The sequence below is a fragment of the Lutra lutra genome, chromosome 10 (genome assembly GCF_902655055.1).
Source record: "Lutra lutra chromosome 10, mLutLut1.2, whole genome shotgun sequence".
NCBI classification, from domain to species: Eukaryota; Metazoa; Chordata; class Mammalia; order Carnivora; family Mustelidae; genus Lutra; species Lutra lutra.
Window position 1 is genome coordinate 74,999,322 of NC_062287.1, and position 15,303 is coordinate 75,014,624.

The 15,303-nt window shown below is 43.2% G+C and overlaps 1 protein-coding gene across 1 annotated transcript in view; it reads left to right on the plus strand.

The window, feature by feature from the left end:
* NELL1 (neural EGFL like 1) overlaps window positions 1-15,303 on the plus strand; it is an 845,189-nt gene that overhangs the window by 215,372 nt on the left and 614,514 nt on the right. Inside the window, 2 exon segments of the mRNA XM_047693683.1 lie at window positions 415-514; window positions 14,768-14,896. Coding sequence (XP_047549639.1) covers window positions 415-514; window positions 14,768-14,896 — 229 coding nt within the window.

The window sequence follows — 15,303 nt, forward strand, 5'->3', positions numbered from 1 at the left end:
TTTTATATAACTTCCCTGCTCTGTTCAGGGATACCATGTTGGTGATTCTAAATTGGTCATCATCAGAATGTTCGTACCACAGGAATCAATAAACCCTACAAATTAGGGCTCCCCGTCCAACAGCCCATTGTTATCTTAGCAGCGTACCACTGTTAGTGACTTTCTGCTGCACAGAACTTGCCCGAAGATTACTGGTTGAAGTTGAGGCTGTTTAGACCTAGAAAAAGATGCTTTCTCTGCCAGGAGTCTCATCAGTTTCATCTCCGACTTTGTCATTATTGTGGAATTCCTGGGAGTGCTGTTAATTACTGAAGCTTGTTATCACTGCAGGCTGTTGACAACGCGTCTTATAGATTTGTATCCTCAACTAAAAAATATGAACATTGTTTTGTTTCCCGATGATTTGGCTTCCAGGATGGAGTTTTAGTAAAAATCACAGAAGCGTGCCCTCCTTTGAACTGCTCCGAAAAGGACCACATTCTCCCAGAGAATCAGTGCTGCAGTGTCTGTAGAGGTAAGAGGGGGCTTGCTGGTGGGGCTGTGGGTGGGATGAGGGTGGGGTGCATGAGGGTTTAATGCATAGTGTGAAGGTTGTAACAGGGGTTCCGCTCTGCTCTGCTACCTCGAAGCTTGTGTATCCTAGTTACCTTTCTCAGCCGTAGTTGCCTCAGTTATAATCTGAGGGTAATGATAGTCTTACTACTCAGGCCTGCCGGGAGGGCTAAACGGGAAAATGCCTAAGTACCTAGTATCATGCCTAGCATGTGATAAGTGTTCCGTAAGTGACAGTTCCTGTAAGAAGAATGATAGTCCCTGCAATGATGGTTATTATAACCCTCATCATTATTAGATTTTTCTCATGAGTGGCATTGCTAGGCATACTGTTTAGCCCTTTCTGTGAACCAATTTCTGTATCTGACAGAGACCTATAGTGAATCTTTTCTCAGAGAATTACATGCAACTTTTTTACTTCATGCAAGAAAAAAAGAAAAAAAAAAAAGCTTTAGCTAAGTAACACCTAACTGCTAATTCATTCTCTGGCAGAAATTGTTTTGCTTCCTTTTCCTGGACTTTTCTTTTTTCCCATATTTTGTCGTCTTCAAACCCCAGATCACATAACCTTTCCTCTCTGAAAGGACTCAACGTGGTAGAATTATGTGGACGGGGAGGACCTAAAATTGATTCAAAATCTTATGGAACAAATCCAGTCAAACTCGCCTCTGTTATGTAAAAGTTGTACCCACTGCACATCCTTTTCCACATTCTCAAATACTTATGGAGTTGGGTCCTTCCTGGCTCTCCCTTAAATCTTCTAGACCATAGTGGTTTAGCTTAGGTCACTCCATATTTCACTTTGTTCTGTCTTTTCTCTAGCACAAGGGTTGGCAGATATTTTCTGTCAAGGACCACAAAGTAAGTATTTTTGGCTTTGTGCACCAGAAGGTCTCTGTTGCAACAACTCTACTCAGTTGTTTGGCCAAAGTAACTGAGACAATAGGTGAATGAGACAATAGGTGAATTAGAATACAGTTTCATTTACAAGAGGAGGTAGCAGCCCATAATTTGTTGACCTCCTCCTCTAGCATCCTTGGATGTGTAGGAATGTTCTATGTTTTATCATGGAGTGTTCAGCTTCTGTGGTGGTTTCTCTGCTTGGTCATGAGAAAGCTACATTTGGTAAAAATTTCTAGGACAGGGGTGCCTGGGTGGCTCAGTCATTAAGTGTCTGCCTTCGGCTCAGGTCATGATCTCAGGGTCATGGGATTGAGCCCCGCATTGGGCTCCCTGCTCAGCGGGAAGCCTGCTTCTCCCTCTCCCACTCCCCCTGCTTGTATTCCCTCTCTTGATGGCTCTCTCTCTGTCAAATAAATCAAAAAATCTTAAAAAACATTCCTAGGGCTTCTTAGTATGTTGATAGCCAAGAATGGCTAACCATGCCGTCAGAATATCTTCCCCGATCCATCCGCCTTTTGGCTACAACTATCTTAACCCCTGAGATGTTGTAGAAACATGTAAAGATTGACTGGGACTTCCAGAGGGATGCATTTATTAGTAACCACGATAGGTCTGTAAGGTAGTTCTAATAATTTAATGCAAAATCCATCACTTGCTATTTGTGAAGGTGCCAAGTGAGACTCAGTTTATGTAAATCCTTCCTGATTTATGGTTTCATTAGAGCAGAATCATTGATTATCCCACCGAAACTCAAGAGGAATTTTGCTGCTCTGACCCAGTTTACAATAGACTTGGTGTCACTGCTTCTGCTAATTCTTCTCCAGAATGCGTGCACTTCTTTACCACTGCAGACACTGAGAGATGGGATCTCTCACTGAAAACAGATTGATTCAGGGTCCCACTGCTGCAACCTGGTGGGTTTTAGCAAACCTTGACACAGCTTGGAGGGAAAAGTGGGAGGTAGGAGTAAAACTTCCTAGATTAGATTATAGCTAGGACCAGTTTGTGAAGCTGAGGATTTTCTTCTTTCTCCTGATTCCTTCTTTGGCAGGAAACTACCGGCTGTGTTGGGAGGAGGCTGCTGACAGTTCTTTTGGAAGTGTCTGTATCCAAGAGGGTTGGTTATTCTCTTTGACACCTCTACATTTCAACAGGAACAAGACAGTGTCTTCAGGAAAGATACGATAAGGAGGGCCTTCTCCTGGGGAATGGGTTGAATTTAACCATTCAGGTATAGGTTCTCTGATTTACTCCCAACTCAGAGTTCAGACCCTGGAATGGAGGAAGCATTATTGTAGACAGAGGCCTTTTCAGCCCCATTTACTGTTGTTACCATCCCTTCTGTTGCTCCAGAGCAGAGCCCAGAATGTCCAGCGCCCTTGTTCACATGCTGGCACTTGCTCTGGCGAGCAGACAATCAGAAAAGGAAAGGAGAATTTTTTTTTTTTTTTCCCTGTGCAGTGGGTTAGTCTCTTCATTCTGAAAATGCAGAACTTAAATGAAGATTGACAAAAAGGCAACTCAGGTGAGCTCCAAGGTGTGTTGTCTCAAACTATGCTCTCCATGAACTTAATTCCAGATCCCCCCCCCTCTCTTTTTAAAGATTTTATTCATTTATTTGATGGAGATCACAAGTAGGCAGAGAGGCAGGCAGAGGGACAGGAGGAAGCAGGCTCCCTGCTGAGCAGAGAGCCCGACTTGGGGCTCGATCCCAGGACCCTGAGATCATGACCTGAGCTGAAGGCAGAGGCTTAATCCACTGAGCCACCCAGGTGTCCCAATTCCAGATCTCTTAATTCCAACGATTTCCCAAGAGGATCTTCAGAAGTAGCATCATAATCTTTCATAATATCCTGGGAAATATTGCTCACCTTGGACTTCTAGCTGTCTTCTACCTTTTCCTCTGTGTTGATGTTTTCTGCATCTTGCAAGAAGAGGAGGGGTTGGTTCATTTCTGTTCTGACAAGACCTGGAAAGCCCACTGGGCCTTTTCGAAAGCCTGTTATTCAATCCTCCCTTCCTCCTCCAGCTTCCCCTCTGTAAAACAGAAAGTAATGAAAAGGTGACAAACACTCAATTTCTATGTAAAGTAATTTTTAGCCTGCATATGGAGAGGCTGTACCATTTGCTTTGTGGATTGAGATTGCCTATTATTGGCAGGCAGTAAGTGAGCAGAGAGGCGGCCCCTGATGACCCGAGATGCGTGTTTCGGGGTGTGACTTCAGCTGTGTGGCTTCTGACACCCAGCTGTTATTGATTACAGAAACCCAAGCAGCTATAGCCTTGCTCAATACCTGCATGGAGGGCCTTTAATTAGCATATTTATCATCTCTGTCTGTCTTACTGTGAATGTCAGGTCATTAGTCTGAGGGAAATCACCCCATGAGAGCGTATCATTCCTTAGAAGTCCGGATCACAGCTTTCTTCGGGCCTGCTTAGGGAACGGATGTTTTCTGGGGTTTCTTTTTTTTTTTTTTTAAGATTTTATTTATTTATTTGACAGAGATCACAAGTAGGCAGAGAGGCAGGCAGAAAGAGAGAGGAGGAAGCAGGCTCCCTGCGGAGCAGAGAGCCTGATGTGAGACTTGATCCCAGAACCCTGAGATCATGACCTGAGCTGAAGGCAGAGGCTTAACCCACTGAGCCACCCAGGCGCCCTCTGGGGTTTATTTTCATTAGGACTCCATTAAGCCCCCCGACCCAAGGAGGTTTAGACTGGGAATGTAAGACAGTGAAGAAAGTGCTTCTTGCTTTCTGCCCTAGTTGGCTGGCCATAAAATACTCAGAAAGTGCTCATTTTTTTTTTAAATGTTTCAGTGATTGTATCTTATGAATTCTTTAAGTGTAGGAAATGAGGTAGATGGAGAAACATTCTGACCACATGGAATAATTCTGTCACTGTCCTGTCTGTGACTTGGAAGGAAATGATTTTTAGTACCAGCTATGTTGTTGGCTCGGTGTATTTCTTTTATTTTATATTCTTTTATTTTTTTAATTAAAAAAATTTTTTTTTAAGATTTTTATTTTTATTTATTTGACAGACAGAGATCACAAGTAGGCAGAGAGGCAGGCAGAGAAAGAGAGGGGGAAACAGACTCCCCGCTGAGCAGAGAGCCCGATGCGGGGCTTGATCCCAGAACCCTGGGATCACGACCTGAGCCGAAGGCAGAGGCTTCAACCCACTGAGCCACCCAGGTGCCCCGGCTTGGTGTATTTCTTATACAAAATTATGTTCAACCCATTTTGCTGAGTTATAGCTCATTGCCTTAATTCTAAAACGAATTTTTGTTGAGTCATGCCCATTTTCTTAGGCAGTTACACAGTTTACCATTGCCTCCCTCTCCCCCCATGACTAATCAAGGAGAGAGAGATTAAGATTTCTCCTGAGTTTTTCTCTTCGTAGGAATTAAAACTAAGACCACAGAGTTAAGAATAACAGATTCTGCCAGACTTATGGCATTCACTGTCTCAACAGAGCTGATGTCCAGACTACAGCCTTGGGCACCTTGTTTCTTTGACTCTTGGGTCATACCAAATGCTGTAACTAATTCCTCTGCCCTTTAAAGAGAAATGAAGGTAATCAGGTGAACTGGTGGTTAAATCCACAGGGCAGTTGGTGCAGCCAGGGTGTCCCTAAGGAAGGGACTAAAGGACAGTTAGGGAAGACAAAAGCCCAAAGAATAGTGATAGACGTTGGCAGGAGGATGCCATTCTGCAGTTGCTGGAGCCCAGGGTACCCTGGAGCCCAGGGTACCCATCACCACCAGTAACATCCAGAATATCCCTAATCCCTGCTGAGGTTTCTCTCTGCTGCTCAGGATAGTTTGTGCCAACAGCGTGCAATTCGCTTACCTTCATCATTATGTTAAGGCAATGGCTGTAGCGGGAGCCTGACCACTTAAAGTGTGAGGCGAAAAGGGGGAGTGGGCACTGGAGTGATATCTATGCTCCTGCTTGGGAAGAAGTAATGAAAGTGTGAATGTAGCCCCAGAATAACAAGACTGCTCATGAATCGTCACTGGGCTCCATTAAAGGGGGGCGAAAAGCCAACCATCTTGACCACGCGTCCTCCAAGGTGCTCCAGGAAAACACACTGATCATTTGGCCCGTTCCTGAATTCTTGACACACTCCTCATAATTGACTCTAATTGTAGCTTCAGTGTCGCTAGTGACTTTGGAGGGTTTTCCACTGCGTGTTTAAGACTTTCGGTGTTGGGGAAAAAAGTTCTTGCCAACATCTGTTCCTAGTGTGTTTATCTGTAATTTTAATTCATGCTCACTTGCCTTGTCATCTGGCCTGGACTGAAATGAGTTGAGATTATTTGTTCTATTTAAGATTTTATGCCCTTCAATTAAGTCCTCTGAAGACTTTTGGCATCGTATGATTTTTCCCCCCTAGTCTTCCTCATCATTCTAGTCTCCATCAGAATTTGTAATTGACATGGTTTTAGAGAGAGGATTTTCAGGGTATTTGAGACTAAAAGAGGCCTGGGAAAGAGGCACTTAATGAGTATATTATCTAGTGCCTATGTAGAGGAACTGGCAGTTAGCAGCTGGGGCAGGTCCTGTGCATACTGAGAGCTGGAATCTGATCACCCTCCCAACAGCCATGGGCTGAGGTGGGCTGGAAAGACAGGGCTCTCTGCTCAACTGTTGAGGCTGGGAGTGGAGGGCATTTGGAGATGAGTACAGTCTCCGGGCATCGGTGATGTCATTGGCCGTGAAAGTGCTGTAGTGTATCAGGGCCCACAGAGCCTCTAGAAGGAGACACATTGTGTCAGAGAGAAGATCTGAAACTAAGGGCAGGCTGCTTTGGATAGGGAGACCGTTAAGTGTAGACTACTGTCAAAGAGATGGATTGCTATCTAAGAGAGAATCTAGGAGAGTCCAGAGCTCAGTCTCTACTGGGCTCATCCTATAGGCCTAATCCTGTCAACAAGGAGGGAGAGGAATGTCCTTACCGCAAAGGGTCCAGGCTTCTATGGTATGTGTGTTGGTTGTGGAGTACGTACGGGTGTTGAGTTTTCATAAAGGATCTTTGGGCCATATCTCTCCTACACACTCTGTGGGTGGAGTTATCTCTTTACCAAGGAGGGACACGGAATATACTGTACTTCGTATACCTTAGTGCCTAGGTGACTTCCAAGGTTGGGCAAGCAGAAGGATGGGAAAGCTTTCCGGGATTTAAGTTAGGAGTGCATTTTTTCATTGTCCAGATACATCATTTCAGAGGCAACTTGCTTGACCTGAAGGAGGACATGTTAGGGGCAGGAGATTGGGGGCAAGAAAGGGTGCTCTCGGTGGAATCAAACTTGAGGCAACTCAAATCAAATCAAATCTTGCCCAAGGCTAGTGGCCTACTGATTCCTTGTGGAAGTCAGAGTAGTAAATCATAAAGATGCTTGTCCATTATTGGCTGTAGAAGCCAGAGATGCGGCAGAATGGATGAATGGTTTTGCTATCATTACAAAGGGTGTAGGGTGGGATCTAGAGAGTGGCAGTGTGTGTGTGGCGGCTCATTATAATATGTAGGGCTGTTATATGCAGATGAGGCTGGTGGCTTTAAAGACAACAAGTTGTTAATGTTATGGCCTTCCAGGGACAACAGAACTCTAGATACAGGACCATTAGGGGAGTTCACATTTTAGACTGTTCACAACTAAGAAGTGTGACCTCAGCATTTCTGTTGCTTCACTAATTTCCTTGAACATGATATGGGCACATGCTGCTTCATGTGTTTGGGACTCCTCCTACCCTTTGTCTAGTCAGCCTCACTCCGCCTTCACATGGCCTTAGATCTTGTATTAGGACCCTTTTCTAGGATACTTTCTTGAAGCACCTTGTTCCTCTCCATCAGAGCATCTCCGTACAACCCAGTACTGCATGTTGGTCATTCCTGCATGTGTGTTGGATGACGGAGAGCACGGTTATGCCTTTCACGGCAATTTTGTTGTTGTTGTTCTCAGCTTTTTGCCTCACACATGCCTGGGTACCCAGTAGGTACTTGTCATATGGATAAATGGTGCCCATGCTAGGAACTAAAATTAAGGAGGCATTCACATAAGACCTGGAATCTCATTTCTGTAGAGAATGTGTCTTCCTCTGAGTATCTGCTCATGGTCACCATTTGAGGCCAAGCTCCAAGTGGGTCTCACCCACCTTACTATCTTATTCAGGGGTGATACTCTGTCATGGGATTAAGTTAAATTTTCTTCTTACTTGGTGTATCCAGGTGGCAAGCTACCGTGGAATGTGTCCTGGAGAAAGAAACAAGGTTTGTTCTTTTGGAACGATCAGGACATGTCATGGACTAGAGAATGCTAATGGCTGGAGGAGTCCTGGTCTCTTTAGGCCAGGGTTAGCATTCCTGGAGTGTCCCTTGATGACTAAAATGCTGGCGGGGCAGTCATGTGGGATGGGGTGGAGAGATGGGGCATTAGAATCATATTTGGGTTTTTAGCCCTATTTCACCCATCACCAACAAGCTGTGTAATTAGAGGAGGTAGTTAACATCTTTGAGCCTTGGTGTATTTATCTTTAAAACACTCAGTTCTTGCTTTGGAGGACTGAGAAGATTTAGTCATTAACTAAACAAATATTTCTCAACTGCCTATAAGGTATTTCATATTGCCTTAGGCATGAGGTGACCACACTTCACATCCTTTGTCTTGAAGAAGTAAGCTTCTAATGAGATAAACATTATGTAAACACAAATAAATACATAATAATTGTGATTACTGCTATGAACAAGAATAATGGGATGGTATGGAAGAAAATAATGGGGCTTTCTTCAGACTTGGGAGACAAGGAAGCCTTCTCTGAAGAGCTTATGTTTAAGCTGGGATTTGAAGGCTGAGTAGCAATTACTCTGGCAGTGATGTGTAATCATGTTGTGAGTTGGTGGAGCAAGCTTGTAAAGACTGAATCTGGAAAGAGGTGGGAAGACTAGAAGAACTAAAAAGTCTGGAGAGGAATGATGGAGGGAGAGAGGGAGTCTTGTTTGTTGACTAAAGTCCAAGTTAAAGATTTTTGTATTTTTCTTCAGTAAAATGGAAGCTGTTTGAAATTTTTTTTTTTAAGGGGAAGAGCGAAGTGATCCAATCTGTTTTAAAAGAATCCCTTTGTGTGCAAAATGGATTAGAGACTGGGTAAGAAGGGGAACAGGAAGCCAAATGAGGCCATGTCCATTTGAGAGATGATAATAGTTTAGATTAGGATGGGTTTTTCTTATTACGTGAAGTAGAGGAGGAAATGATGTGTTCAGGAGATTTTTACAACATAAAATTAACGTATGCAATCCAATTTGAGAACATGAAGCCTATACCCAGTTTTGTACAGTTGAAGTAAATCATAACTTGACCTGAGCAGGCAACTTCTATTTCTTCTCTCTACTCCCTGCCCCCACCACTGCTGAGAAGTATCAGGGTCTCATTTTCATGGTGTTTCAAAAATTTTCCCCAAGTGTTTATGTGTACTGAATGTGGACTAATTGGAAAGCTCTCCAGGAGTTCCATTTCCAGGATGGCTTTGTTGATTAATGTAAGGAAATCGAGGTGATTTTGGTGATTAGCAACTTAGGCTTGGGCTGGTAGGTTTGTGGTTTAAAAATAAAAGGTAGAACTCTCAAACTTTAAAACTTAGAAAAGAGGGGCGCCTGGGTGGCTCAGTGGGTTAAGCCGCTGCCTTCGGCTCAGGTCATGATCTCAGAGTCCTGGGATCGTGCCCCGCATCAGGCTCTCTGCTCGGCAGGGAGCCTGCGTCCTCCTCTCTCTCTGCCTGCTTCTCTGCCTACTTGTGATCTCTCTGTCAAATAAATAAATAAAATCTTTAAAAAACAAAACAAAACAAAACAAAAAACTTAGAAAAGAAAATGTTTTTCAGTTGATGCAGGTGGATGTGTTTAAAAAATTTCTATAAAGGGGCGCCTGGGTGGCTCAGGGGGTTAAAGCCTCTGCCTTCAGCTCAGGTCATGATCCCAGGGTCATGGGATCAAGCCCCGCATCGGGCTCTCTGCTCAGCAGGGAGACTGTTCCCTCCTCTCTCTCTGTGCCTGCCTCTCTGCCTGCTTGTGATCTCTGTCTGTCAAATAAATAAAGAAAATCTTTAAAAAAAAATTCTATAAAAATTGACACAATATTTTTAACTTATATTCCATGATAAGCATGTGAAGAACGACATGCAACAGTACCATATATTTTAATAATATCACAACTCTGTTTAGTGTTAAAGGTTAAGTTGTGTTAGAGAAATTGGCTATATATTTGCCTCTAGAGGAACATGGTGTAGTTCTCTGCATATTTATAGATTCTTTTGTTCCAGATCACACTTACTGTGGCCTGATAGGTATTTAAGTGTTTGAAGTGACTTAGGCATATTAGGAACCTGGAGGGTGGGGCAGTATATTTGAGGGGTCAGGGCAAAGAGGACTCCTAGTTTTCTGGTTTAGGTGGATAAAGGTACTGTAGATGAATGTGAAGAGCCCAGAGAACATGGATTTGGGAAGTAACATCAAGCGTTTGGTTCTGGCTCAGTGACCTGTGAGTGCCTGTGAGCACGTCCAGATGCATTGTCAAGTGGCCTTTGGCTCTAATGATATAGTCTATAAAGTGGGATATGCTGGATAGTCAGTGCTATTTCCCATGCTCTAGAGGGGACTCTGAGCCTTTACTGTTGTTTCTAGGGAAGAGTAGATGTTATCAACCAGGGGCAAGAAATAATGGGGTGCAAGCATTGCCCTGCACTCAGTTTCTGCAGAGAATGGATTGGCAGAATCTGCTGTTGGGTCCTGAGTGGACCCATTTAGAAACCTTTCATAGCACATAGATGGGTTATAATCCACCGAGTGTAATTGTTAGTTGTCTAATGACAAATACTAAGCTTCCAAGTATTTAAATTGCAGAAGGATTATTTTCTTAGTGTTCTTCACAAGATCTTCAGAATGAAATCATGATTCTGCCTCTTCCTGACTACGGTAACTTGGATAAAAAAAGTTCAAGTCTCAACCACATTTTCCTAATGTGTAATGTAAGGATGACAGTAATTTTTTGGAGTGTGGAGGGTTTTGCGAGGTAAGGTGTTCAAGAGGCTTAGCGCTATACCTGGCGTGTTGGAAGAAGTCAGTAAATAGCAGTTCCTATAATTAAGATGTTTTCTGTGGGGTGCCTGGGTGGCTCAGTGGGTTAAAGCCTCTGCCTTCAGCTCAGGTCATGATCTCAGGGTCCTGGGATCGAGCCCCACATCGGGCGCTCTGCTTGGCAGGGAGCCTGCTTCCCTCTCTCTCTCTCTGCCTACTTGTGATCTCTCTCTCTCTGTCAAATGAATAAAATCTTAAAAAAAAAAAAAAAAGATGTTTTCTGTGTTTGCGCCAGTGCTAGTTAAAAGAACTCGCCATATTCCTCTATTACAGGAGAAAAATTCCGGAGGCGCAAGGCACTTACTAAAAATAGTCAAATAAAAAGTCAAGTAGAAGAACCTGAATATTGGGCTGTGTGTGTGTATTCCATAATCTAGTCACAGTTTCTAATTTTGGAAAAAAAAAATTGATTTAAGAAAGAGGGTGACTTTCAGTAGTCTCGTGCATCAGACTCTGTTGATAAACAGCTGAAGGAAAAATAACCCCAGCGGCTAGCTAGAGGACTTGTTGAGGAGATTGTGGTGGCAACCAAAGACAAATATCCAGGAAAGGAAGGATCTGTATCCTAAATGTCATGCTCTGGAGACACATCAGATAAGAAAGACAAATCCTTTAGAAGGATTCTGAAGTGTGGAGAAGTGAGGATTTATGACGTGGCAGCCAGTTCCGATGCTGGGGTGGGGTTTAAGGAATGAGGATGTCCAGCTGGGGTGATGAAAGTATCCTAAACCTGGATTGTGGTCATGGCTTCACAACTGTATAAATTTATTAAAAATCATCAAATCATATCTTTATATAGAGGTGAGTTTTATGGTATATAAATTACACCTCAGTAAAAATGCTGAAAGAAAGAAAAATGGTGACTAGCAAACCAGTCACATTTGCCTTCCAGTTGGTTCAGAGGGTAGAGGCATTAAATGCCACTGTAGATTCATTGGTCTGTTCATTCACTCGTTAATTTACCTTCCCCTGTTTCCTGCTGGCCGTAAGTCTATCCATCTCTAAGCCATCCGTCCAATTACCCTTGTGTGGGAAGCTTTGGTTGAGAGAAATGAATCAGACATAGACCCTGACTTAAAGAAGTTGGAGTGATCAAAGTGAGGATTTTTTGTTAAAAATGGTTGAAATTTCCACATGGAAAATAGAGATATATTGAGAATGAGAAGAAATGTAAATTGTGGTCTGTTTGAATCTACACATGCAAAAAGGAGATTTTCTTTATCTTTTGGATGTCGAGTGCTTAGGAACTTGTTGCTTTGGGGAGTGCAGTGGAATGGCCTAGTGAAGAATAACCTTGGCCTCAGACCTGGGTTCTGTGTGCCTACCACGACTAGCTTCTCCAAACCACGACTGCCTCCTCTTTAAAATACAGTTATTGGGGCGCCTGGGTGGCTCAGTGGGTTAAGCCGCTGCCTTCGGCCTAGGTCATGATCTCAGGGTCCTGAGGTCGAGTCCCGCATCGGGCTCTCTGCTCAGCGAGAAGCCTGCTTCCCTCTCTCTCTCTCTCTGCCTTCCTCTCCGTCTACTTGTGATCTCTCTCTGTCAAATAAATTAAAAAAATAAAATCTTTAAAAAAAAAATACAGTTATTAATTTCAGTTTCATAGGGTTGTTAATAGAATTAAATGGGCCAATGCATGTAAAACACTTGAGTGTCTGGCATATAGTATGTTATTATTATTATATCAGTGGCAGATTCTTTGACACTCTCCAGATGCACCCTTCTTCCTCATGGGTTGGAGTCCCCTTCCTTTCCGTAGGATTTTCTCCTCACCCCTTATCATGTTTCTATCTGTGATGAACCCAAGGTCAAGTTTTACATTCTCTAGAAGTGCTTTCTGCTTCCCTGAAACACTGATTATTTATACCTTTCACATCTCACTTAACATGGGTTGCCTTGTTTATACTACCCGTGTATCTGGCGTGTAATATCTTAGCTTGTAATTTTCCTTGTGTGCAGAGAACAGGTTTCAATCATCTTTATTTTGCTCCCATAAGCTTGTGTGGTGCCTCTATCCACAGAAGCAGATGCCCCATAAATAAAGATCATTCACTCCTGCAGAAAGGCAAGTGGACAGTGACTAAGTACTGCTTGAAAGAAGGCCTGGGTTAATGAATGAAACATAGGCTTTTGGCACAGTGGTCAGGCCCCACCAAAGTAGATTTGACATGAAGGTTGGTTTGTTCCATGGGCCCTTCACTGTTCTTGAAATACAATTTACCCAACCCCTTTCATTGTGGATTGACATGGCATACGCTTGGTAAAGATGCATTGGGACATCAACATTGTTTGAGTGGCTTTTTTTCCTGCCTGTCAATTGCACACAGAAGGAAAAGGACAGTTGCAGTCTCCCGGAAAGGGAAAGAAGAAACAAAGAATACGCGTCATAATGGATGCACGTATGACCTTGAGTCAGGCTTCCCAATGCAAGAAAACGTGACAAAGTAATTATTGATCAGTTCTGACATGGGGAAGGAAGTCCAGGAATTTTCTCTGGCAGTGAGAGCTGTGATGTCTAAAAATTGCCTCTTTGGTAGCAAAAGCAAGTCTTTTTTTGGGTAATGGTTATTTTAAGCCTTTAAAACCCTCCTAGAAGTGTTTTTGAATGGCAGAGGTTGCAGATTTCCAGCAAGTTAAGCTTTTGCTCTGATTTTGATGGGGGGAAGTTAGCAGATCGCAGGTAGTGAGGCTGAATCTGATACTGAGCTCACCATGGCTCTGGGTTCACTCTCTGATGTCCTGAGGAACAGTTAAACCCTTCACTTATTAATCCCTAAGTTTTGCTAAGAAGGATGTATAATACGGTAAAAAGTACCTGGGCCTTGAAGTTCACCAGACCTGATTTTAGAACCCTGGCATCTCCACTTACTAGCTAGATGTCAGTTTGAGCTTCTTTTTCCTTGTCTAGAAGTGGAGGAGAGCTAAAGGAGTGTTGAAAGGGTATTTTAGGGAGAAAAGTAATTATCCTGGAAGGAATGTCTGAGATTCAGAAAGAGTGTTGGGAAAATAAATGTTTAACACGTGCTTTAAAAATGATGCTCTGGGGACGCCTGGGTGGCTCAGTTGGTTAAGCAGCTGCCTTCGGCTCGGGTCATGATTCCAGCGTCCTGGGATCGAGTCCCGCATCGGGCTCCTTGCTCAGCAGGAGCCTGCTTCTCCCTCTGCCTCTGCCTGCCATTCTGTCTGCCTGTGCTCGCTCTCTCCCCCTCTCTCTCTGACAAATAAATAAAATCTTAAAAAAAAAAAAAAATGATGCTCTGGAGCACCTGGGTGGCTCAGTGGGTTAAACCTCTGCCTTCGGCTCAGGTCATGATCCCAGCATCCTGGGATCGAGCCCTGCATTGGGCTCTCTGGTCAGCAGGGAGCCTGTCTCTGCCTACTTGTGATCTCTCTCTCTCTGTCAAATGAATAAATAAGGTATTTAAAAAAAAAATGATGCCCCTGGGAAACATTCAAGAATGTTCCTTGCAGCATTGTGATTCAAAACCTGCAAGTCATCCCAGTGCCCGTCTGTAGCATAATGGACAGATGGCGGCATGTTCATTGCTATAGAATATCATACAGTGTTGATGAATGAACTATGGTTATGGGTGTTATCAGGGACAAATAGAAAAAAAAAACACCATAGAGAATATGTAAAATAACATTTCTTCCATGGGAAGTTCAAAACGGGCAAAAGCTGAATGATGTATTTAGAAATAAGTGCCTATATCTGGCCAAACTATAAAAACATGCAAGGGAGTGATTAACGCAAAATTCAGGATAGTTATTTTTGATGGCCAGAAGGGGGACTCTTTGGGGAAGTGTCATTAAGGGGCACTGATAATATTCTGGTCATATTGGTTCTATATATCCACATGGATTCATTCTGTATATTTTCTATGAATCATGAATTTTGTGGTAAGACAATTTAAAAAGACTGGTTATGTTAGAAAGTGAGGAGAAGGGATTCAGGGTCCGCATGGATCAAAGCCTTCCAGAAGGAACCTGCTTCGTGCTCAAGCACGAGACAGTCCAGAGTTTCCCATTCCTCTTCTCCTACTCCCTTCCTAGACCACCCATGCACATTGCCAAGGTCTGTGTTCATGTATGGTGCTGATAGACTGAAGAAAATTCACACTTTAGGATTTGCAAGTCTTCTGTTCTCTTCTGACATGAAATTTTATTCACTTCTTTTAGGTCATAACTTTTGTGCAGAAGGTCCTAAATGTGGTGAAAACTCAGAATGTAAAAACTGGAATACAAAAGCTACCTGTGAGTGCAAGAATGGTTACATTTCTGTCCAGGGAGATTCTGCTTACTGTGAAGGTAAGTGAGCTATTTAATAAAGTCGTCGGCGCAAAATGTATTCTTGGTAGACATGGTGGATGGTTGGAAGCCATCACTTGGTTCTGGTCTTTCAGGAACCTGCAAGAAATGACATCAACTCTTGAGGGCGCGCCGTTCTCCTGCTGTCTCCAGGCTTCTCAGTAGCATGTGAAAGCAAGACCTTTGGGTCTTGGGGAGGTTGTTCTGAATCACAGCAAAGCCACAAAAGCAATAGGGCTGTAGCAGATCTCATGTTCAGCTTTCACTGTAATTAACAATCACGAGCAAAACTGTAAAGACATAATTTCCTGTTGTCTTCAGTAGTTTTTTCTTTTTGAGTTCAGCTAAATGTGACATGGTGGATCCTCTTTTTGAATGATGCTTTGATCCTACCTTTGACATAACTG